Source organism: Eschrichtius robustus, chromosome 11 (assembly GCF_028021215.1).
Source record: "Eschrichtius robustus isolate mEscRob2 chromosome 11, mEscRob2.pri, whole genome shotgun sequence".
In the NCBI taxonomy this organism is placed as follows: domain Eukaryota; kingdom Metazoa; phylum Chordata; class Mammalia; order Artiodactyla; family Eschrichtiidae; genus Eschrichtius; species Eschrichtius robustus.
The window spans coordinates 17,960,042-17,984,286 of NC_090834.1; the positions used below are offsets into that span (position 1 = coordinate 17,960,042).

Here is a 24,245-nt window from a genome sequence, read left to right on the forward strand (position 1 = left end):
TATTATAAGGAGATTAAAAGGACTCAGAATGCTCGCCTCAATCTTTATCCTGCCCATGGCTTCCAGCTGTTTCCTGCCCTGGGTTGGCTTCCTCTCCCCAAACCCTCACCTCCATCAGGCACAACAGAACCCAGTTATCTTGGACTTCCTAGGGATAGCTCACAGTTTTTATTAATATCTCAAATACATCACCTCCTCTCACTTCCGTGGCATCTCCAGGGCTGGATCAAGTGAGGGAATCAGCACCCTCTATTAGTATCCCATCCTGCTACCTCACAGGAACACTGATTATTAACAATATATGAAGAAAAAGTACGTGGAAAACTAATTTTGAAAAACGAGAGCAACAGAAGGAGCTTCACCCCAGCAGATAATAAGATATTGTATCTCTATATTTGTATAAAGCCATGTTTTTTAAAAAAGCAAAATGAAACCCAAAAGAATAACATTTACAGAAAAATAGACCAAACAGGATTATAAAGCCCAGAAACATACCAGGTATAGATGGCAACATGAAATGATAGAAGTGGCAGCACCAATCTGTGTGAACATGATAGACTATTTGGTAAGTCATTTAGTAGATGATTTGGGGGGAAATGAACCATTTCATAGAGAAATATATTATTTTCTCCACTTGAGAAAGCTTTTAAACTCTTTCTCTTGAAATAATTTTATAATTACAGAAAAGTTTCAAAAATAGTACAGAGAGCTCTCATATACCCTTCAGCCAGCTTCTCTCAATGATAACATCTTGTGTAACCATTGTGCAATGTTCAAACTCAAGAAATTAACATTGGTAGATTAGTAGCTAAACTACAGACTTTGTATGAATTTCACCAGTGTTTCCACGAATGTCCTTTCTCTGTTCCAGAACCCAATCTAAGGCAGCCACATTGCATTCAGTCATCGTGTCTCCTAAGTGTCTTCCAATCTCTGAAAGCTGCTTAATTTGGCATTATTTTTCGTGATCACTACACTTTTGAATAGTATTGTCAGTTTGTCAATTGTCCCTCAATTTTGTCCTATCTAATATTTTCTCATAATTAGACTGGGGTCATGCATTTTTCTCAAGAATATCACAGAAGTGGTGTGCCCTTCTCGGTACAACATCATGAAAGGAGATACATCTTATTACTGCTGATATTAACCTTGACCATTTGTGTAAGCCGGTGTCTGCTGATTTTCTCCCTAAAGTTACTATTTTTCACTTTGAAATTAATAAATGTATTGGTGGAAAGATATTCTTGTTTCTCCTCAAACTTTCACCCAGTGGTTTTAGGATTCATCAGCAGATCTTGACTATTCCAACTATTCCTGCAGTGTTCTAATGCAGAGAAATGATGTACCTTGACAATGTATCTGTTTATATTAGGAAATGGAATACTTTTCATTCTGAACTGTCTGTATTTAAGTTGCTCCACTTCATTCATGTTTTTCATAATAAAAAAGGGGCATACACTTGCTTTACAATCATTTAACTAAAAGCGTCTTGAGTAGTATAAGCGTTCCAGTCAACCCTGAAGGCCAAGACTTCTTGCAGAATTTTAAAATAAGTTCCTCTTCATTCCACCTTGGAGGTAAAGTCCCAGTCGGGCAAACCTGTTCCTCAATGTTTGGTCGAAAACTGACTAGGTGGCCAGATGTCCATATTCTCTTGTTCAAGCTGTGCAAATCCATCCAAGTTGTTCAGGAAGCCAGTCACATCACTGCCTGAACAAGCACATTCATTTACCTATCCACAAAAATCCCTGGACACGTGCTGCTAGGATCACTAAAATGTCAAAGTCAAGGGCATTTGAAAAAGATGCTCACAGTTTTCTTGTGTGTCACTTTTTCATCTTCCTGGAAAACATGTTGTTTCCTGCTGCCAGTGAATAAAAATCTAATAACTTGTTTTTGCAATATGTGTACTAGCTGGTTTCATGTAATTTGGACAGTGTCTCACATTTTAGAATTGAATCCTGTCTGAGAATTTGGAGGGTGAGATAAAAGTCTTCCTCCCAGCCCCCCAACATGCGCCAGTGCCTCACAGAGATGGAAAGCACTGCTGAGGACCTAACTGAAAGAGCCTTCAGGACATGATGCAGCCCTGGTAGTGAGCTGGGAACAACCCCAGCAGCTGGCACAGGTTTTCGTTGTGCCCCACCAGTAGTGCCTTTCTGCCTCTGCTTCTCCTACTTCTGCTGTGAACATCTAACTAAGTTCTACTCTCTGTCTTCTCTGCTTTGTGGGTCCTGCTGCCTTGTGTCTTCTGCTATCTCATGCCTGCTGGCAGTACCTTGCAGTGGATAAAAATGCAGCTCTGCAGATCTGGCTTCATGGCCTGCCTCTTCCAGGTGCTGATTCTGTGACCTTAGTTAATGTTTAAACATCCTGTACCGCACTGTCCTCATCTGAAAATGGTGATGACCTCACAGTGTAGTTCTGAGGGTTAAGTGGGTTAGTGCATGAAAAGCACTAGAACAGTGCCTGGTAAGTCCTCGAATAAATGTTAGCTGTTGCTATTTGATCCGTGAGTCTCTCCCGTCTACACCCACCGACCTCTTCCTTCTCCACATGTATGTGTCTCTTTCAAACTCCAGCAAATAGGAGATCTGAATGTACGCAGTCACCATTGAAAGGGAGCATCCATATTTGGCAGGCATCTCATGCCAAGTCTGAAACAGGTGCTCATCTCTGTTATAGGTGGCCAGGTAACAATGACTTAGGCATAATGAAGCAGATTTAAATCACTGTTTCACCACCTTTTTCAAAGAGAGCTCTGGGCACGGCAGTCCCTCTGAACTTCGTACACTTTCGCACAATACCTGAAAACGGCACAGAGGCCATGGTGATCTGTTACTAGTAAATCTGGGGCCATGGTGAGTTATCTACTCATGTGTCTGCCTCAGCATTGACCTTTCCCCCCACCTCCCCCCCCACCCCCATCAACATGGCTGAGCTGCACAGCCTGTGCCCTTCTTCATTACATTAGTGACATAGAGTCTTATGCCAAGTTCTCACTGCTGGAACCTTGAGACTTCTTGCTATTGCATCTTCTTTCATCCTTCCTCTCCTTGTACTCAGATCCCATGGACACAAGACTTCCCACCATTCAGTGCAGCCTCCTTGGCAATGGGGTGCATCTTGTTTGATTCCTGAGGCCACGGCAGCCACTTCCCTAACTTGTGGTTGAGTCCCCACTGCGTGTTTCCTGGATATCTACTCTTCGCTGTGCCCGTTTTGCTTGGGCTCCTTTAGACCCCTGCCAAGGTAAGACTACCCTTACCCTATTCACATCCCCAAAGAATTGATGCTCTCCTGGGTTATATTTTATTGTGTGAACGCATGGCTCTATGTTCCTACTTCTGACTGAGCTCTCATGTTCAGACTACTCATTTAGACCCATAAATGTAAGGGAAAGGAAACTGCTCAGAGATGATGAGGAGACCACATACTAACTGCAAAGAGCCCATATATCATGCTCACACCAGGCTTTTGAGCAAACTGAAAGAAAACGTGGTTAAAAAAAAAGAAAGAAAAAGAAAAAAAGAGCCTTTTCTTTTAAGTATATTGAACAATAAATATATGAACCACAGGATCTACCTGAACTTGGTTCTACCATATGTATTGGAGTCACGCTGAGTAGTGAAAAGTGCTCTGAATCAGAGGTCAAAGTGGCAGGAATCCTGGTCTCAGCTCTGTTTCAAAGCTCACTGGATGACCTGGACAAATCATTTAAACTCTCCTCTGTGCTCCCAGTTCCTCAAGTCAAGCATTTCTATTAAACCAACCTCAGGTTAACATTAAATATCAAGATTGATATGACTAAAGCAGAATTAAAATCCATAAATCCATGTGTCTCAGAGTAGGCTGTGAACTTGGGTGGTTGCTGGCACCCGTCTCCTACGGAGCAGCCAAACCAGACCTACTGCAAATATTTATCTCTTGTTAGAGACTCCCTAGAGAGGAAGTGAGCAACTTGGACCAGTCATATAAGGTTAAAACAGCTTTTCCAACAGTCATTACGTAGACACATAAGAAAGTATTGTTAAGGCCAGTTCCATAGAGCATGATCAAGGATGTTGGGACCATTATCAAAATCCTAAAGATCCTTGTGAAATAGGTCTTGATTTCTTGCTTATGCATATGACTGAAAGGATTGGTGTAGATGCTTAAAGATGTTTAACTTCCTCTGTGAGGCAGCACTAATGAAACTGTGGAAGGATCCACAGTGTAATCAGCTACTGCTTCCTCTGGGCGCTGGTGCATTTGTCCTGGGCACATGCTCTTTCTGGCACCATTTCTACCGGTTCAAGAATACAAATCCCAGATGGATTCAAACCCATGACTGTAAGCGGTCACTCTCTTGGTCTCAGAGTGAATCAGTATCACTGTCTTGCCTACATTGTATTTGAGGTTCTTTTTTTTTTTTCTTTTTTTTTTAAATTTTATTTATTTATTTATGGCTGTGTTGGGTCTTCGTTTCTGTGCGAGGGCTTTCTCCGGTTGCGGCAAGTGGGGGCCACTCTTCATCGCGGTGCGCGGGCCTCTCACCATCGCGGCCTCTCTTGTTGCGGAGCACAGGCTCCAGACGCGCAGGCTCAGCAATTGTGGCTCACGGGCCCAGTCGCTCTGCGGCACGTGGGATCCTTCCAGACCAGGGCTCGAACCCGTGTCCCCTGCATTGGCAGGCAGATTCTCAACCACTGCGCCACCAGGGAAGCCCGGTTCTTTCTTAATTCAGCAAATTTTACTGAGTACCTACTCTGTACTAGATAATACGCACTTGAATCTGGCAACTGGGTCTTGATGAGGCTCAGACGGAGATTAAGTGGTTCAGCTTCCCACGGATGACTACTCATTCAAACTTCCAGATTCATTCACACTTTTTCTTGTCAGGTATTTATTGTACACTTACTGAAATTAACTAGTAAAGTCTAAGAACATTAAAATTATCTCATCTAACCATACTGAGCATTCCATTTCTCCTCCCTACCTCTGCGTGAACTGAGAACTGCAGCTGTGATTCAGGTGCCTCCTTAAGGTGGAGCTGGCAAGCCTGATACTCACCTTACCTGAAACAAGCAGAGGGTTCTGGATCTAAGCTCAAAGCATGCAGACTGCAATTTACACCTGTGATATGTCTTGGCAGAGAGGAGAGGTAGCCCCGTAATACACCGGTGGCTTCAGAACAAAGCCTTACCACCCAGCTCACCATTGTTCCTGTGTATGGAATTAAGCAAAGTCTTTAAACTAAAGGTATGAAAATATTTGCAAAATTGGGGAGGTCAGGGAAAGGAGTAACATTTATTCTTGGGTGCAGAAACTTCTAATGTCTATGTATAAACTGGGGATCTAGGTTAGGAGGTGCTTCTAGGGGAGAGAAAATTCTGAGAGATGAGAAATTTTAGAAGGGCAGTGTTTAAGCCATCGGATTTTAAAAGACAACTTGAAATTCCAGGGCAAAGACAGAAATGAAGATGTAACCATAGAAAACATTGATAAAGCCTAAAACATTTTTTAAAGACAGAGAGAAATCTGAATCTTAAAACAAATCTTTTCAAGCTTGAGGGGTGCTAGAAAGGCTGGTAAGACAAGAAAGGGGAACCTATTAACAGATTAGTAAAAAGGAAGCTGGAAAAATCAAGTTACATTAAAAGGGCCCCAGAATAATGTGATTATCAGAGTCAGTACTTATTGGGATGTTTTGTGTCTGCTCTTTGTGTTTAAGGGAAGAGAATAGGAAACCTGTTAGAGGACACATAGCCTGGAAACTTCCCCTAAGCATGAGCAACCCTGCATCCATCAGGCCCTTAGTTGCTCAATTTCTTAGAGTCCATGGTGGGCTCCATTCTCAGAATAGCGCTCTCTCTTGAAGGTACAAGCTAATAAAGGCAGCTGGGAGACAGCAAGAGCAGCGTGAAGACAAAGTTTCAATTCTGGGAGTGACTCACAGAGATTCTCCTGATTCTCCTGGAGAATCAGGAGGCATAAACTTTTCAAGTATTTCTGCATTTCTTTTCTGGTTTTGTGTGTTTGTGCCTGTTTTTGTATTGTCTCTTTTAGGATCCCAATCATGACAATGAGAATAACAAATCGTAAGTCACGGTTGGTATTGTTGTTTATATTAGCCTCCTGGATCACTTTTACAGTCTTCCAAAATTCCACAAAGGTAGGAACTGCTTTCTTTATGTGTTTTACAAAAGTACCTTCTTACTTGACACTTCATCTGTTCTAGGAAAGTCCAAACAAACAGACCTATAGATTGTAGTAGGGGAGTTTCAACAGCTTACACACCCCTAAGAGCCAACGTACTTGATAATAATCATGTGATATGGGAGAGGATAATATTGTGTGTGTGTGTGTGTGTGTGTGTACACACATTCTTCTTTTGTCACTTATATCTGCATTGCAACAGTCTTCTCCAATGTTCAGCTTGTCTTTACACCTTCGCTAAGGAACCTCTGAACAACAAAATATTTTCATGTTTATGTAGTAAAATTTATGTTAATACTGTTACTGTTAATACTATTAATACTTTTTTTACTGTTAATACTTCTTGAGTGCTAATAAACCCTTCCCTATGCCAACATCAGATTATTTACCTAAATATTCTACTTAAAGTTTTAAAGATTGCTTTAGACATTTAGCCCTGTAATGTACTTGGATTTTTTTTTGCTGATTTTTCTTTTATTTCTATGGATAACCACTTTTTCAGCTCTTCTTATTTTGTAATCCTTCCTTTCCAAGCTGATTTATCATGTCATTTTTGTTGTATATCAAAACCTCTAATAAATACTGGTCCCTCTGTGGGCTCTTTGTTCTACTCCATTGATCAATTTGTCTTCCCTGTATCAATACCACATGGCTATAATTAACAGAGATTCATCATTAGTTTTGAAAACTTTTTTAGTTTTCGGCCAGTCTTGGCTCTTCACTCTCTCTTATATATTTTAGAATCAGACTGTCAAATTTAGTGAAAAATTCTACTTAAATTGTAAGTGCATGACATTAGCCATATAGATCAAATTGAGAAAACTGATATGTTTATAATATTATTTTGCTGTTTATCAACATGTAATCTCTCTCCATCTATACAGGTCTTCTTTAAGATCTTTCACTAAATTTTATAATTTTTGCATTCAGGTCTTATACATCTTTTGTTAGATTGATACCATGGTACTTCATAATTTTTTTGTTGCTATTGTGAATAGTGTCCTTTTAAATACATTTTCTAATTGCTCACTGCTGGTGTAAAGGAATCCAGCTGACTTTTGCATAAGGAACAGTAGGATTTTACTTTCCAAGATCTTGAAAGACTCATTAGTTCACAGATCCAATATTGTCTAGATCTCTCTGAGGACAGAAAGTATACTTGTTCTAAAATTTTGTTTTGATTTTTCTATTACTTCTGTTCCCTTGGGTGTCTCCTCTTTGTTGAACTTGATACCTCTCTCATGAGTTACTATTTTTTTTTTTTGGCCACGCCACGTGGCTTGCGGGATCTTAGTTCCCCAACCAGGGATCCAACCCGTGCCCCCTGCAGTGGAAGCATGGCGTATTAACCACTGGACCACCAGGGAAGTCCCTCTCATGAGTTACCTTTCATGAACATTTTTTGCTAATTCTTGGTTGTGTACATTCTTACACCTGAGATTCTGTGGTGGCCAGTCTGGAGTGTTGTTACCTGTTTGCTCCAGCATGTTTGTGGCAGAGATGCAAAAAGTGCTGCAGGGCAATAAATGCTCCCCATTTTTCTAAAATGTTGCCAGGCACACTGGGACCTACCCACCTCTCCAGCTTAAATATCTGTAGTTTTTACTCTCACCAGAGTACAGAAGTCCCTGTTTCTAGCTGCCTGGCCCAGGCACGGGTGGGATATAAGGCGTCAACCTGCTTGGTTTGTCCTCCTGTGAGCCTCCCCTTCACCCCCTGTTACTCCATTTATCACCCTCCTCCATGTTGGTAATGTCCCTGCAGGGACTTCCTTCTTTTGCCAAAGCCTCATCGACATGCGTTGGAGCCATGGTTTCCTTCTTTGATCTAATCTCATCTGCATTTCATTCTTCAGGAGACTGCTTATAAGTTCTGGTCCATATAAGGTATCTCTTCCTATTTCCCAGAATAATTAGAAAATTTTAAGTTCTTTTCTGCCGTTTATACAATTTTATGGTGGGAAATCAAGGCTATAACATGTGCTTACTCCTCCACCTTGAATCAGAATTTTCCTGTTATTTTTCTACTAAAAAAACATTGTGCAGAGAATATTATTCTACCATACTGAAAATCACTTATAATTTTCATGTGAAGTTGTAGCAGTTTAAAAACATCTGATAATGTACTGCATGGTTAAAAGATGTTACTATGATAATGTTCAGATCCTCTAGGTACTTACTCTTTTTTTTTTTAACATCTTTATTGGAGTATAATTGCTTTACGATGTTGTGTTAGTTTCTGCTGTATAACACAGTGAATCAGCTATATGTATACATATATCCCCATATCCCTTCCTTCTTTCGCCTCCCTCCCACCCTCTCTATCTCACCCTGCTGATCTCCCAGTGCTATGCAGCTGCTTCCCACTAGCTAACTATTTTACATTTGGTACTTACTCATTTTTTAATTTAGTTCCTGCAGCAACTACCGAGAGAGATTTTTTAATTTCTGATTGTGGATTTTTCTATTTCTCCCTTTAGTTCTGTCCGTTTTTGTTTCACATATAAATACATGGATATGTAGGCACGTACACATTTAAGGTTGCTATGTTTTCAGACCAATTGACCCTGTTATCACTAAGAAATGTCCATCTTTATGTCTGGTGATACTCTTTGTCTTAAAATCTACTTTAACATTAATGTTAGCTTTTTTATGCTTACATGGTATATTGTTTTCCATCCATTCACTTTCAACCTATAGGTATCTTTATACTTAAACTACATTCCTTGTAGATAGCAAATAGTTGGGTCTTGCTGTTTTATCTCTGCCTTTTAAAAAAAATTTAACACTTCATTTATTAGATATCATTCTAGTAAAACTTTTTTTCTAGAATGTATTACTAATCACATAGGTGAAAATATAACAGCTTCACCTTTTTATAAACGAATTATCTCAAATATTGAAACATTGATCACAAATACATTTAATAAAAATTCTTCCAAAATTTGGTAAAACCATAAATTTTAATGCCAAACTATAACTTTTAATATCAAAATATTTTAAATATTTCAAAATATTAAAACATACATAAATGAATGCATTGACTATAGAACATTATTTTATTTATACATACTGTCTTTTAAAAATCTTCACACCCTAACTATTCCAAAACAGTAGTTTTTTTCTTTTGAGTTTGATTACACTACTTTAATCCCAGGAAGAGCATTATCTCTGCCTTTTAATGAAGTGTTTAGTCTACTTACTTTTAATGGAATTATTAATATGGGTGGATTTAGGTCCACCATTTTGCTATTTGTTTTCTGTTCACCCATTCTGGTTTTTATTCCTCTGTTCCCCATTTCCTGCCTTATTTTGGGTTGATTTTTCTTTAGTATTTCCTTTCAGTTTCTCTATTATTTTTATAGCTCTAAGTTGTCTTTCTAAAGTGGTTTCTCTAGAGATTACAATACACATTCTTAACTTTTAGAGTTAATATTGTGCTACTTCATGTAATCTGTAATAACCTTTCAACCATTTATTTCCATTTATTCCCCCCCCATTCTTTATGCTATAGTTGTCATATTATTACAAAATTGTAGTTTTTAAGTAATTATATGCACTTTAAAGAAACTAGGAGATAAACACACAGTATTTTATATTAATACATATATTTATCATTTCTGGTGCTTTTCATTCCTTCCTGAAGATCTATGTGTCTTTTTGGTGTAATTTCACTTCAGCTTGAAGAACTTTAGTTAGCAGTTGTTTTTCTTTTCTTTTTGATCCTGCCACTGGCATGTGGGATCTTAGTTCCCCTACCAGGGATCGAACCTGTGCCCCCTGCAGTGGAAGTGTGGAGTCTTAACCACTAGACTGCTGAGGAAGTCCCAGCACTTTTTAAAATGCAAGTCCAGTGTTGTCCCTTCTTCCAAGTTTCAACTCTCCTCCAGTGTCTGTCTGCTTGTGGTCACTCTCCAGTGCTTTTAAAAGAGAAGATTTGGGGGTAGGGGCGTAGAGTTTATCACTGTTCTCTACAGGAGAATTAGTCCAATTTGGAGATATTACTATGATTCACTGAGTTCTCAGAAATAGAGTTATTGGTAAATGCAGTGAACATTGTTAAAGGTCTTAGTACATGCTATAGAACTGTTTTCCAGAAATGTGGTGCCATTCACACCTAAACCAACAGTGAAAGAGAATTTTAGTCTTATTGCATGTTTGCAACACTGGGTAGCTCATTTTTAGAGATACTTGCCTGGGATTAAAACCTGACTCTGTTGCTGACTAGCTATACAAGCTTGGCTAAGTCCCTTAACTTCGCTGTGAACCAGTTTCATCATCTGAAAATTGGGTCATAAAAATAAATACCCCATATATTATTGTGAAGATTAATGGGCTAACATATGAAAAACATTGAGCATTGTACCTGGCACATACTAAATGTTTGCTATTACTGTCTATTATTTGATAAATTAAAATGTTTTTATTTTTTAAAATCTTCACATGTCAAATAATAAAACAGTAACAATGTTAATCATAGTAACTTAGTCCAGTACAAGCTACTCTGCCTTTAGTGAAAATTTGGAGATATTACTATGAAAGATTTATACCAAAAAGTGTTCTTTACAGAATCATAAGTAATAGAGAAAAGCTGAATGCAATAAATATCTAAAAAGCTAGGAATAGGTGAAATATTCCATAGGCTGGAATATTATGTGGGCCTTTGACATAAGGTGGAAAGTTTTTAATTACACTTTTTTTTAAATCAAAATTCATTGGTAAATATTCAGTTTGTTCACAATCATGTGAAATTGTTATGCAGAGTATGAGATAAAATCACCCAAATGGTAACAGTAGTTAGCAATGGTTGGTGTGATTGTGACTGACTTTTATTTCCTATAGTGTTGTGGCATTCTCTCGTTTTTAATAATAAATCAGCGTTATTTTATGATTAGAAAATAAATATTTTATAAGCCTATGCTTCTTATGTGCTGTTAGCTAAAGCAATCTGAAAATTACTAATAGATATCACAGACTCTTTAATCAAAGTGTAAAAAGTGAAATAGAAAAAAATAGATAATTGTATATTACATAAAATTTCCATGCTTCTTAAACATTTTCTTAAGGATTTATTTAAATGACTGAATTCTAGTTTTAAGATAAAAAATAATAGAACAATAAACATTTGTTCTCTGCTATGAAGTTAAAAAGCATTTTCTCATTTGGTCTCCACAACTGCCCAGTGAAAGTACACTTTATGATCACCACTTTAAGGAAGAAGATCCCAGGGTGGAGTGGCTCATTCAAAATAGATTAGCCAGTGATGGGAATTCCCTGGCAGTCCAGTGCTTAGGACTCTGCACTTTTACTCCCAAGGACCCTGGAGTTCAATCCCTGGTCAGGGAACTAAAATCCTGCAAGCCATGTGGCACAGCCAAAAAAAAAAAAAAAAAAAAACAGAGATAGTGAAATCTCAATATATTTTTAATTTTTGTACCTCCCATCATTTTATAAAACAGAAGTTGGCTAACCTACCAAAATTATTACATTAAATAGGCACATTTTCTTTGTTCTTTATTGTATTCCTTGTCATTTCAGTTATGGACTGTACGCAAGTTGCCCATCTCCCTCCATCACTGGAATTTCATCATGAAATCATGTCCTGAAGCACCACTGCATCCAGCGGTTTCACCAACAGAGACTGAGCTGAGAATAAAGGGGATCATGGAGAAACTAGACCAGCTGAGCTCCACCACCAGCACCACACACAGCAAAGCCACCCTCCTCAGCCCTCAAGACACATACTGCAGGGGGGATCAGCTAGACGTCCTGCTGGAGGTGAGGGACCACTTGGGACGCAGGAAGGAATATGGCGGGGATTTCCTGAGGGCCAGGATGTCCTCCCCAGCCCTGAAGGCAGGCGCTTCGGGAAAGGTGACAGACTTCAACAATGGCACCTACCTTGTCGGCTTCACCCTGTTCTGGGGGGGCCGGGTGTCTCTGTCTCTCCTGCTCATCCTCCCCAGTGAAGGGGTGTCGGCTCTCTGGAGGGCAAGGAAGCAAGGCTATGACAGGGTGATCTTCACAGGCCAGTTTGCCAGGGGCACCTCCCATGTCAATACTGATTGCGCCCTGGTTTTAAATTCAAGTGCTGAACTGTGTGAGTACCTGGATAGTCGAGACCAAGACGCCTTCTACTGCGTGAAGTCTCCCTATATACCCTGTGCTGCACTCACCCACATGCATTCCGAAAACAAGGAAGTGTCTTATCTTAGCAAACAAGAAAGAAGCCTCTTGGAAAGGTAAATAATTATTTCTGGAGACTACCTGGGCAAATATAGTAATGATCTGGCCTATCTGTTGATCTAAAGGAAACTGCTATGAGTATATCAACCTTGGGACTCTGTGAAGAGCCATTTTAGAAAAGGCCTGTGAATTCATTTGGGGGCAGTGCCCACTCTCCAGTAGTCCCTAAAGGTTTTGGATATTTAACCCTTATCATTGAAACAAAAAATATAAATAAAATAAAAATTAAAAGAGGAGGAGAAATATACATGTGTGAATATGCATGGGCTCTAATATATTCTTTCTGCTGCTCAAAAATTTACCTTCGACACTTTCTGGGGATCTGTGCTCCCTGGAATAATAGGCCAAGAAATGGAAATTTAATAAATGGTTTGGAACTGTGGGCAAAGTAGTCAGTCATTATCACAAGAAATAACTGAAGCAATGGGTAATGTGGCTTCTTGTGTTTCCTGATCTTGGGGCCACCTGCAGATTAATTTCTATATTTGTCTCGTTAAGGTCAAATGTGGGTATAGAGATGATGGAAAAGTTTGACGCCATTACTGTCTCCAAATGCAACAGTAAGTTCTCCCTGTGTCTGACGGGTGGTACTTAGTACTAGTCCCATTTAAAGCATTTCTTCTTTTTGCGGACTTATTCACTATTACCAGTCCTATTGTTACTCTGCGCATCAGGCTGGTCTATGGTAGGCCAAGATGCCAGTTACCTGAGTGAATAAATGACTGGAATCATAAACCTGTTTTATAACTCTCATTATGCAGTGGTTAAGAATCCGCCTGCCAATGCAGGAGACACGGGTTTGAGCCCTGGTCCAGGAAGATCCCACATGCCGCAGAGCAACTAAGCCCGTGAGCCACAACTACTGAGCCTGCGCTCTAGAGCCCACAAGCCACAACTACTGAGCCCGCATGCCACAACTACTGAAGCCTGCATGCCTAGAGCCCGTGCTCCGCAACAAGAGAAGCCACCGCAATGAGAGGCCCGTGCACCTCAACAAAGAGTAGCCCCCGCTCGCCACAACTAGAGAAAGCCTGCGCGCAGTAACGAAGACCCAACACAGCCAAAAATAATAAAAATAATCAAAATAAATAAATAAATATAACTCTCATCATCAATCTTATCATTATCTATCAGGCAACAGATTACCTGCCCATCAGACACAACAACCTTCAAATGTCAAAACTCTCTCCCAGTTTGCACCTAGGTCTTATTCCCAAACCACCACCGTCAGCAGTTCCCACATTGCTACAAGCACAAGAATCACCATCTAGAGGTTTCTAACCTGCCCTCTATAAGTCAATTCATTACAATTTCCCCCTCTTTGTCTTTGCCACCTTTCAAACATTTTAACATATAAAATAGCACTTCCACACTTGTATTTATTAATTGCTCTTCAATTTCTTTGGCTCAAAACATCCTAGGAAATCACTATCTAAAATGATTTAAGGCAAGAACTTTTGTGTCCCTTTAAGTTCGACATTAACAGCTTGCTAATTGCTACTGAACTCATTTACACTGAAGTGTATATACGTACCTACAGGTAGAAATGGCATTTTTCACCCAGGATACACAAGGATACTCATACTGGTTATTAAAATATTAAACCACTTCCTTTGGTTGGTGAATAATCACTGCCCCAAGACCACCAAGGCTAGATACACCAGTCCATCAGATTCCCAGACTCTTCACAAACCAGTGACTAACGGGTTAACACCTGGCCTGTTCTGGACCTCCAGGACTCTGGTCCAGCCTACAGCCATATCCATGTAGACTGTCCAGGTCCCAAACCAAATTAGTTGTTAATGTTTTTTATATCTTCATGCACTTAACTCAAAGGATTTACAGTTTGATTGTGGCATTTAAGACACTATGACAGTCCTCTGCTGCCGCTAAGGTGCTCAGTCCTTCCGAGGAAGCTAAGGCCGCGTTGGGGAGAGGCCCTCACTTCGTCTGGCGACTAGCACCGCACCCGGCAGCCCCCATGTAGCCCTCGCCCGCACCATCGCCTCCGTCTCGGAGCTCACCTGCATCTACTTGGCCCTCATCCTGCACGACGCTGAGGTGACAGTCACGGAGGATGAGATCAATGCCCTCATTAAAGCAGCCGGTGTAAACGTTGAACCTTTCTGGCCAGGCTTGTTTGCAAAGGCTTTGGTCAATGTCAACATCGGGAGCCTCATCTGCAACGTGGGGACTGGTGGACCTGCCCCAGCAGCATCTGCCCCACCAGGAGGTCCCGCCCGCCCCACCACTGCTGCCCCAGCTGAAGAGAAGAAAGTGGAAGCAAAGAAAGAAGAATCTGAAGAGTCTGGTGATGACATGGGCTTTGGTCTTTTTGACCAAACCTCTTTAGTAACACGTTCAGTAAAAAGCTGAGCTCTTTAAAAACAAAAACAAAAAAAGCACTAGGACAGTGTGTGATAAACTTGGGGGTAAAGTGGGATAAAATGACAAGATAATTGAGCTTTCACGACTAAGCAAGAATTGATGTCTTTCCTTTCATAAGAAGGCAAATAAATACTTAAATTTTACCTAGAAGGCCTTTGTTCTGGGAGAAAACATGTTCTCTGTAATGAACATTAATGGGTATCATTTAGAAAATTCTTATCAGAGAAAATTTTTTCTGAAAAATCAGTATTCCATTAAGATAATGATGCTTCAATAAGGCTTCTTCTCCATCCTCACACCCTATTAAAAGGATACTTAGAAAAGACAGTTGGTTCTTAACAAATACTGATGGGTAAAGTGATATTTTAGAAGATCCTATCTTGTTGATTCTTTAGCAGAAAAGACAGCTCCAATGAAAAAGAAATGCAAGTTTGGAATGGCATCCACAATCCCCAGTGGACACGTCTGGAAAGACACATGGAATCCTGTCTCCTGTAGTTTGGCTCCAATCGAAATGAAAGAATGCCTGAGAGGAAAATTCATACATCTAATGGCAGATTCCACGATCTGCCAGTGGATGGAATACTTCAAAAGCAGTATCAACAGTATGCCTGTCTAAGCTATTACTCATATCCCTTTCAGAAACATCTTTTTCATTTCAAGGGGAGAAATGAATATGGGAAATGCCTCTTCTTTTTCATATTTGTTAATCACAACACACCAACACTTTTCACAAGACATCGTTGTCTTTTCTTTAAAAGAATACATTTATTGACTAGAAGGGAGCCAGTGTAGAAAAAGGTTTACTCCATGCCTATCCCTGCAAAATTCACACTTCAATATTTACCCAGCATGCTCAGAAAATCACGGACAGAGCAGACGATAATAAGATATTATATTGTCCACCTTCTACAGATGGCATGATGATTAAGGGTGTGGATTCTAAATCCAGATGTCTTGGGATCAAAATATGGCCTCTACATGTCCTAGCTGGATGGGCTTGGGCAAGTTACATAACTACATAGTGATTTTGTCCTTAGTTTCCTCATCTGTAAAACGGAGATGAAAATAGTACCCACCTGGTAAAATGAGGTAATATACACAATGCATTTAGAATACTGTTTGCTACATGCTAAGTTCTCTTTGGTGTAAGCTGTCATCACTATTATTATTTCATGGAAGGACAGATGCTAGGAGTGAGGTAATGGCTTCACATCAGGTAGGCACAGTGGTTCAAAGTAGGGGCTCTGGAGCCTAACAGACCTAGATTGTGCCACTTAGAAGCCATGACCTTGGGCATAGTACTTATTTTCCTCATCAATGAACTAAAAATAACAACAGCATCTGGCGGTGGTTATAAAGAGTAAATGAGGTAATGGTTATAAAATATTTAACACATTGCAAGACACATGAGCACTCAGAAAGTGCCCAGTAAACAACAGCTATTGCAATTATTATCATTAGTTCATATCAGAGTTGGGGCTAGAATCCATTTGCTAGAATCCTAGTCTAGTTGCTCCTTTTACTAAACCAAGAATGCATCAATAATAATTCAGAATCCACTAGTAGATCTTAGCACTCTTACCTGGAAAACTGTCACTGCCTGTCCTGGACCCTGGCTTTTACCACTGGGGACAGTGCAGCTGGTGTGGCTCCCTGCTGGCCTTCCTGACAGGATGCCACTCTTGTGATCTCCAACTTAGGGTGTAAGCTGATTCTCCCAGTAAAAAGGGAAAATCAATAGGGCCTTGGATCCCCTCCAACAGAAGGGGAGAGTCTTAAACTGTGACCTCTGGTAAATGACTAAACTCCGCCAGACCTCAGTTTCCTCATCTGTAAAATTAAGGGTCTGGTGATAACCTCTAGCATCACATCCTATAACTGTGGGTCTCTTAGTTTATAGAAAGTACTAAATTATTGAGTTACCTACCCTCTTGGCTGACCTTTCAAGTTGTGGTAGCAAAACATCTGTTGCACATATTGTTAAAAGTTAAATTGTATGGCTATAGTGTGCTTTGGAAAAGGAAATTGAAATACGTTAGAAACGGAATGAAGAAAAAGTTCTGCCCTTTTCCTCCACCCAACCCTCCAGCATCACTATTTTCAAACCATACTGGTTAAGACTTTAAGTGCAGCCCTTTACTTCTAAGATGATACATGTTACAAAGCATTAATAATCCTTTACTACACATTTTCCTCAGAAGTTCTAGCTACAAAGCAGCTGGCCTTGATAGTTTGACAAGGGTCTAATTAATACGATGAAAAATGTAGGGACTTCATTTTCTTCTATCCATACTATACTTTTCAAAAGTTTTAAGATTGGGTAGACTACTTTCACAAGAATTGGGAGAAACTTCAAGTTTAGGTACAGATTCTGTCACTTACTAGTTGTGTAATCTTGAACAGGTCATTTCATCTCTTGGTTTTCTTTTCTATAATATGGCAATCAAATATATATATGCATATATATTGAGCTTTGAAGTAAATGAATATATCAGTCTTAATAAATGCTTTGTAAAGTCATTCACAAATGAATAGTAATATTATTATTATAGATGATGTATTCAGTACCATTTCATGCATATGTAAAAGAAACACAGAAGTATAAAATATAATTCCAGTCTTAAGGGAACTTACAGAGGACTTGGGGAAATAGGGTTACTTGTTTTTTGAAATATAAAGACATCAATTGGTATCTTTCTCTATCTTCAAATGAACTTAGTCTATAGTTAGCAAAATGTACAAAACTAAAACCCACAAACGTGACTCCATCATCCTCCAGTGAAGTGATCTCATTGCTCTCCATCGCCAGTCGATTTGGTTCTACATGGTTCTACAGAGGGGCAGATATAATTTCTTATTTGTATTAACACTTTTGGTTGCTCAATAATTTTCAAACTATTCTCTCATTTAAACCTATAATAAATTAGTCAGGATTAACTTATTTAATCATAAACACCAAATCTTTTCTTCTATGTTTATGACCTTTGGAACTTTTTTCCCGTTCATTTTGGGATTGCCTATTTGTCATCAGCCCTGAAGTCAGTGGATCTGCATGAATTTGGAAAATTTCAAAACCAATTTGCTGTGGACTTGGACAAGAATATCAACATCCAGTGGCAAAAGCATGGTTACCCTTTGATTGGATCACTGACCTATTCAGTCAAAGAGATTGAGTACATTGCTCGGGTTACTGACAGAACTGGAGGAGAAAAAAATACGATCATTGTTATTTCTCTGGGCCAGCACTTCAGACCCTTTCCCATTGATGTGTTTATCCGAAGGGCCCTCAGTGTCCATGACGCAGTTCAGCACCTTCTTCTGAGAAGCCCAGACACTAAGGTCATCATCAAGGCAGAAAACATCAGGGAGATGCACAATGATGTGGAGAGATTTAGTGACTTTCACGGTTACATCCAATATCTTGCCATAAAGGACATTTTTCAGGATCTCAATGTGGGCATTATTGATGCCTGGGAGATAACAACTACATATGGCACAGATAACGTCCACCCACCCCAATCTGTAGTCAGAAATCAGATTAATATATTGTTAAACTTTATTTGCTAGATAAAACATATCGCTTTAATTTATTCACTTAATTAAAGACATCTATTAAGTGTTTGCTATCATGCCAGATGCTGTTGGCTCTGAACTCTCAATTAGCAAGAGAAAATCTGCACTATGGCTGATTTATTAACCAGCAACTCAACCAAATCAGTTATTTCTAATTTGGGCTTCCACTTACAAATAAACACAAAAATACTTATGAAAAGGAGCTACCCTTCTTGATCAGAGTCATGCCACTTTTCACTAACAGGAAGTCAAGACACCTAATGGTTAAACGTTCTCTGTGATGCATGGAAATTCAGAGCAATGAAGTCATTATAAAATAAATATTTGGAGAAAGTAGTCCCATTTCCTTATTTATGAGACAAGCTCGAGATGATTTCCAAGTGGGAAGAGAAGTCTTTTGAGGCACTGCTCCACGTACACGGTCCTGAAGGAGCCGCAGAATTTGAAGCAAGACCCTCTGGATACTGAAAGCCTCTGACATTTCTCTCCCTAGAGGGACTCCCACGGCTAGGAGCTCATCTATTCTGTAGAACTTATCCTTCAGGCATACCAGATAAAACAGTTGAAAGCACAGTGCTCTAGGATTCAGAGAGCTGGGCTTCAGTCCTTTTGTTGACAGTAATTACATAATTTTGGGTAAGTCACTTCAGCTCTCTGGGCCTCAGTTTCTGAAATGAAGGAGTTAGTCTGAGATTTGTGATTTTCAAACCTTGCTCTGAGCAGCTCTGGGTGGTGCTGCAGGTACTGGCTGGAGGGACGGGAGTTAGGAGAAGTGCTTGGTGCTCAGGGTACCAGTTCTTCCACACCACTTCAGCCAGAATATCAGCCATTTTTACCCATGTTTATTGGGCTTCTGGGTAGGCTTTTGATTTGAAAAAAAGGTTCTACCTCTTACAATGTTTGAAAACCATAAGGTAGATGATCAACAACGTTGGTTTCTACAATCTACACATATGGGTTACTTTTTTTTTTTTTTTTTTAAACATCTTTATTGAAGTATAATTGCCTTACAATGGTGTGTTAGCTTCTGCTTTATAACAAAGTGAATCAGTTATACATATACAATATGTTCCCTTTTCTCTTCCCTCTTATGGGTTACTATTTTAATCACGCTCACTTGCATTGTAATAGGCCTTCCCAAAATTTGACCGAAAAAGAATGATATGAGAATTTCAGTTGAATAGGGTGATATAATTATTATAAAGTATTTTGGTATAATATTCTTCCTTAATTTTTCCCTCTAAACCATGCCCCAGGTATCACTGGGCCCCTGACCTACTCTTGCTCCATCTAGGAAAAGACAATGATAATAGGAATATCTTAAATCCATTTATCCAGTTTCCTCCAGGAAAGGGATAATAATTTTTCTACTTATTTGCCCATGAACCACAATTCAGTGGTTCAGTGCCCAGTAAACAGATGGTCAAAAATATTAAGTCCCTTATCATGTGTCAGGAACTATTCGAGTCTTTAGGGATACAGTGGTCCAAAAGGCACATGAATTCTTTGCCATCAAAGAATTTATATTGTAATAAAGGAAAAAGATAAACAAAAAAGATACAAAATAATCCCACACTACTAAAGAAGTATGAACAAAGTATATAATAGGGTAATGTGATGCAGAGTGACAGCATGGTGGTGATGGAGGTGACTAGTTAGAGCAGTTCAAAAAGGCATCTCAGAGGAGAAGGCATTACAAGGGAGATCAAAATAATGGAAAGGAGGCATCCATGAGACAAAGTGAAGACAGCGATCCTTAAGAAAGAATGGCAAGTGCCAAACCCCTGAGACATGATGGAGCTTGGTTTATTTAAAGAACAGGAGACCATTATGCCTGGAGTATTGTCAGTGTCAGAAATATGGAGGAAGAAGAAGTTAGAGAGGAAGATAGGGGCCAGATAACATGTGGCCTTTGTAGTCTATGGCAAGGAGTTTGAATTCTATCCCAATTATAATGGGAAGGCAACTGAGGGAGGGAGAAAAGGAAGGAAAATAAGAGAGAGGGTAGGAAAGAGAGAAGGAGAGAAGGAAGAAAAGAGGGAGAAAAAGAAAGAGAAGGAAGACAATAAAGAAAGGGAGGGAGGGAGGGAAAGAATAGGGAGGGAGGAAGGGGAGAGGGAGGGAGAGAGAGAAAGAGAAAGGGAGAGAGAGAGAAAAGAAGGAAAGAAAGAAGGGAGGGAGGGAGAGAGGGACTGGCAACATAACTCAGGCATCATCACAGACTGCTATAGTTGCTAACGTCAGAATGAACAAGAGTTGTGAAACCATGGAACTTTGGAACAGCATCTGTTTTCTTTTATTAATAAAGTGACTTTCCATTACACTCTCCAATTGGGTAAGGTTGGCAAGGGTCACTGAAGGTCTTGCTAAAGGGGCAGATTTTTTTTAAAGAACACAGAGGACTATAATTTTATAAGAGCGACTAAAATTAGAATGTGACCCAGAGATTTTTTTTTTTTTTTGAAAGAAAAGAAAAGAGGAGAAGTATTTGTTTGTAATGTGTGAACCCTAAGAGGAAGTGCAAGATCAGGGTAATGCATTCAGAATGATAGACCTCAGAAGTTAGCACTTTCTAGGGGAAATCCAAAATGATTTCAGTTCTTCCCAAAAATGAATCCGTTTTTCTCAAAATGAATCATTATAAACACAGAGTAACTGTTGCCATGTCTGCTTGATGTTTGGTGGGTCATTTCCTGTCTGAGATGCTTGCGCAGTATGTCTGTAGCAACTGCAAACTGGTCTTCCAATGAGAGAAACAAGTAAAAATGACTGGCACACAGCCTTTTGGACAGAATGGATTCTTAGACAAGATGGATAAATATTTCTAAAGGAAACAAAGAGGTAAATATTTCCAAGGGAAATGATTATTATCAAGAGGTAAGGATGTTAAAGAGTATACTGAGAAGATTAAAAATTACATGTATGAGGATCTTTCCAAGGAGGAGGCTTCAAAAAGTGGTATATTCAACGAACTAGTTGGTGCTGAATTCCTGCAGTTATAATCTCTCTTGCCATTGTATTGTATAGATCCAATTAGGAGGTAGAAATCACACAGTAGGCTAAACAGAGGATGTCTGATATAAAAAATTATTACACTCTGATGATAAACGAGTGACTGTAAGATAGAAGGAAACTCTATATTGTACCCTTAGGGAAGAGAGAGGGTATCCAAGGAAGGAGCAACTTGGAAGGGGCCCTCCCCAAGGCTGGAATTCAGACCCTGCTGAGGAAGATGTAGTTCAGCCCACTGGGCAGCGGAGAAGATCACTGGTTTGTCCAGGTCACAGATGGTCTGCAATTGCTGGGCAAGCAGAAAGCGACCCTCTGTAGTGCAGATGGAATACGGGTGATCAGCAAGCAGGGGCATGGGCATGTAAAGCGGGTGGGGGTCGGGACAGCTGACCTGCCCAGGGGCCTGCAGAGGGAATCAGGGCCTGTGCAAGCAGGAGGCCTTCACTGGCAGGAAGCCACAGATTGTTGTTTTCTGTGTACGAAAGCCAGGGAAAGTTATTGTTGGGAAAGGACAAGCCTACAAGGTCACTGAGAAATTGCCTGGTTCTAGGAACAAGACAGGAAGAGCTCCACTGGAAGTCTCCATACTCACAATCCCCACCCACTGTTGTAGGCAGTGACAGGGGATAGCGCCTTCCTCCTTTACTGTCCCTCCAATGCCCTCTAATGACAAAGCTCGACAACATGCTCACCTTAAGGAGAGGTACTTAAAATAATTCTGTCTGTCACTGCAGAGAATATATTGACGGGTGAATTTGGAGCTGAGAGGCAATGCATTGATAACTGTCCCAGTCATCAACCCACTCCTTTTTGCTGGGCCATTTCCTTAGGAAACAACAAGACCATGTTCTAATAATAGTTATGATAGTTTGCATCTTTAAAAAAAAAGTAAACAGAGGCTAAACAATATGTTACTAAATAACCAATGGAACACTGAAAAAATCAGAGAGGAAATCAAAAATACCTAGAGACAAAGACAACAAAAACACGATGATCCAAAACCGATGGGATGCAGCGAAAGCTGTTCTAAGAGGGAAGTTTATAGCAATACAATCTTACCTCAAGAAACAAGAAAATCTCAAATAAACAACCAAACCTTACAACTAAAGCAACTAGAGACAGGAGAACAAACAAAACCCAAAGTAGGTAGAAGGAAAGAAATCATAAAGATCAGAGCAGTTATTAATAAAATAGACATGAAGAAAAGAATAGCAAAGATCAATGAAACTAAAAGCTGGATCTTTGAGAACAAAAACAAAACTGATAAACATTGAGCCAGACTCATCAAGAAAAATAGGGAGAGGACTCAACTCAATAAAATCAGAAATGAAAAAGGAGAAGTTACAACAGACACCACAGAAATACAAAGGATCATAAGATACTACCACAAGCAAATATATGCCAATAAAATGGACAACATGGAAGAAATGGACAAATTCTTAGAAAGGTACAACCTTCCAAGACTGAACCAGGGAGAAATAGACAATATGAACAGAACAATCATAAGTACTGAAATTGAAACAGTGATTAAAAATCTTCCAACAAACAAAAGCCCAGGACCAGATGGCTTCACAGGCGAATTCTATCAAATATTTAGAGAAGAGTTAACACCTATCCTTCTCAAACTATTCCAAAAAATTACAGAGGAAGGAATACTCCCAAGTTCATTCTATAAGGCTACAATCATCCTGATACCAAAATCAGACAAAGATATCACACAAAAAAAGAAAATTACAGGCCAATATCACTGATGAACATAGACACAAAAATCTTTAACAAAATACTGGCAAACTGAATCCAACAATACATTAAAGGATCATCCACCATGATCAAGTGGGATTTCTCCCAGGAAAGCAAGGATTCTTCAGTATACGCAAATCAATCAATGTGATACACCACATTAACAAATTGAGGAATAAAAACCATATTATCATCTCAATAGATGCAAAAAAAGCTTTTGACAGTATTCAACACGCATTTATGATAAAAACTCTCCAGAAACTGACCACAGAGGGAACCTACCTCAGCATAATAAAGACCATATATGACAAACCCACAGCAAACATCATTCTCAGTGGTGAAAAATTGAAAGCATTTCCTCTAATATCAAGAACAAGACAAAAATGTCCACTCTCACAACTATTATTCAACATAGTTTTAGAAGTCCTAGCCACAGCAATCAGAGAAGAAAAAGAATTAGAAGGAATCCAAATTGGCAAAGAAGAAGTAAAACTGTCACTGTTTGCAGATGACATGATACTATACACAGAAAATCCTAAAGATACTACCAGAAAACTACTAGCGCACATCAATGAATTTGGTAAAGTTGCAGGATACAAAATTAATGCACAGAAATCTCTTGCATTCCTATACACTAACAATGAAAGATCAGAAAGAGAAATTAAGGAAACAATCCCAATTACCACTGCATCAAAAAAAATAAAATACCTAGGAATAAACCTACGTAAGGAGGCAAAAGACCTGTACTCAGAAAACTGTAAGATACTGATGACAAAAACGGATGAAGAGATATACCATGTTCTTGGATTGGAAGAACCAACATTGTGAAAATGACTCTACTACCCAAAGCAATCTACAGATTCAATGCAATCCCTATCAAACTACCACTGGCACTTTTCACAGAACTAGAACAAAAATTTTCACAATTTGTATGGAAACACGAAGGACCCAGAATAGCCAAAGCAATCTTGAGAACGAAAAATGGAGCTGGAGGAATCAGGCTCCCTGACTTCAGACATGTTACAAAGCTACAGTAATCAAGACAGTTTGGTACTGGCACAAAAACAGAAATATAGATCAATGGAA

The 24,245-nt window shown here is 39.4% G+C and overlaps 1 protein-coding gene and 1 pseudogene across 1 annotated transcript; both read left to right on the forward strand.

The window, feature by feature from the left end:
* The first annotated feature begins 6,058 nt into the window (after nucleotides 1-6,058).
* NXPE4 (neurexophilin and PC-esterase domain family member 4) lies at nucleotides 6,059-18,401 on the forward strand. The gene is made up of 5 exons (XM_068555280.1): nucleotides 6,059-6,154; nucleotides 11,736-12,439; nucleotides 12,942-13,003; nucleotides 15,230-15,436; nucleotides 17,866-18,401. The coding sequence occupies exons 1-5, from the start codon at nucleotides 6,059-6,061 to the stop codon at nucleotides 18,399-18,401; spliced, it is 1,605 nt and encodes a 534-aa protein (XP_068411381.1).
* LOC137771307 (large ribosomal subunit protein P1 pseudogene) lies at nucleotides 13,617-14,819 on the forward strand (annotated as a pseudogene).
* Nucleotides 18,402-24,245: the final 5,844 nt, after the last annotated feature.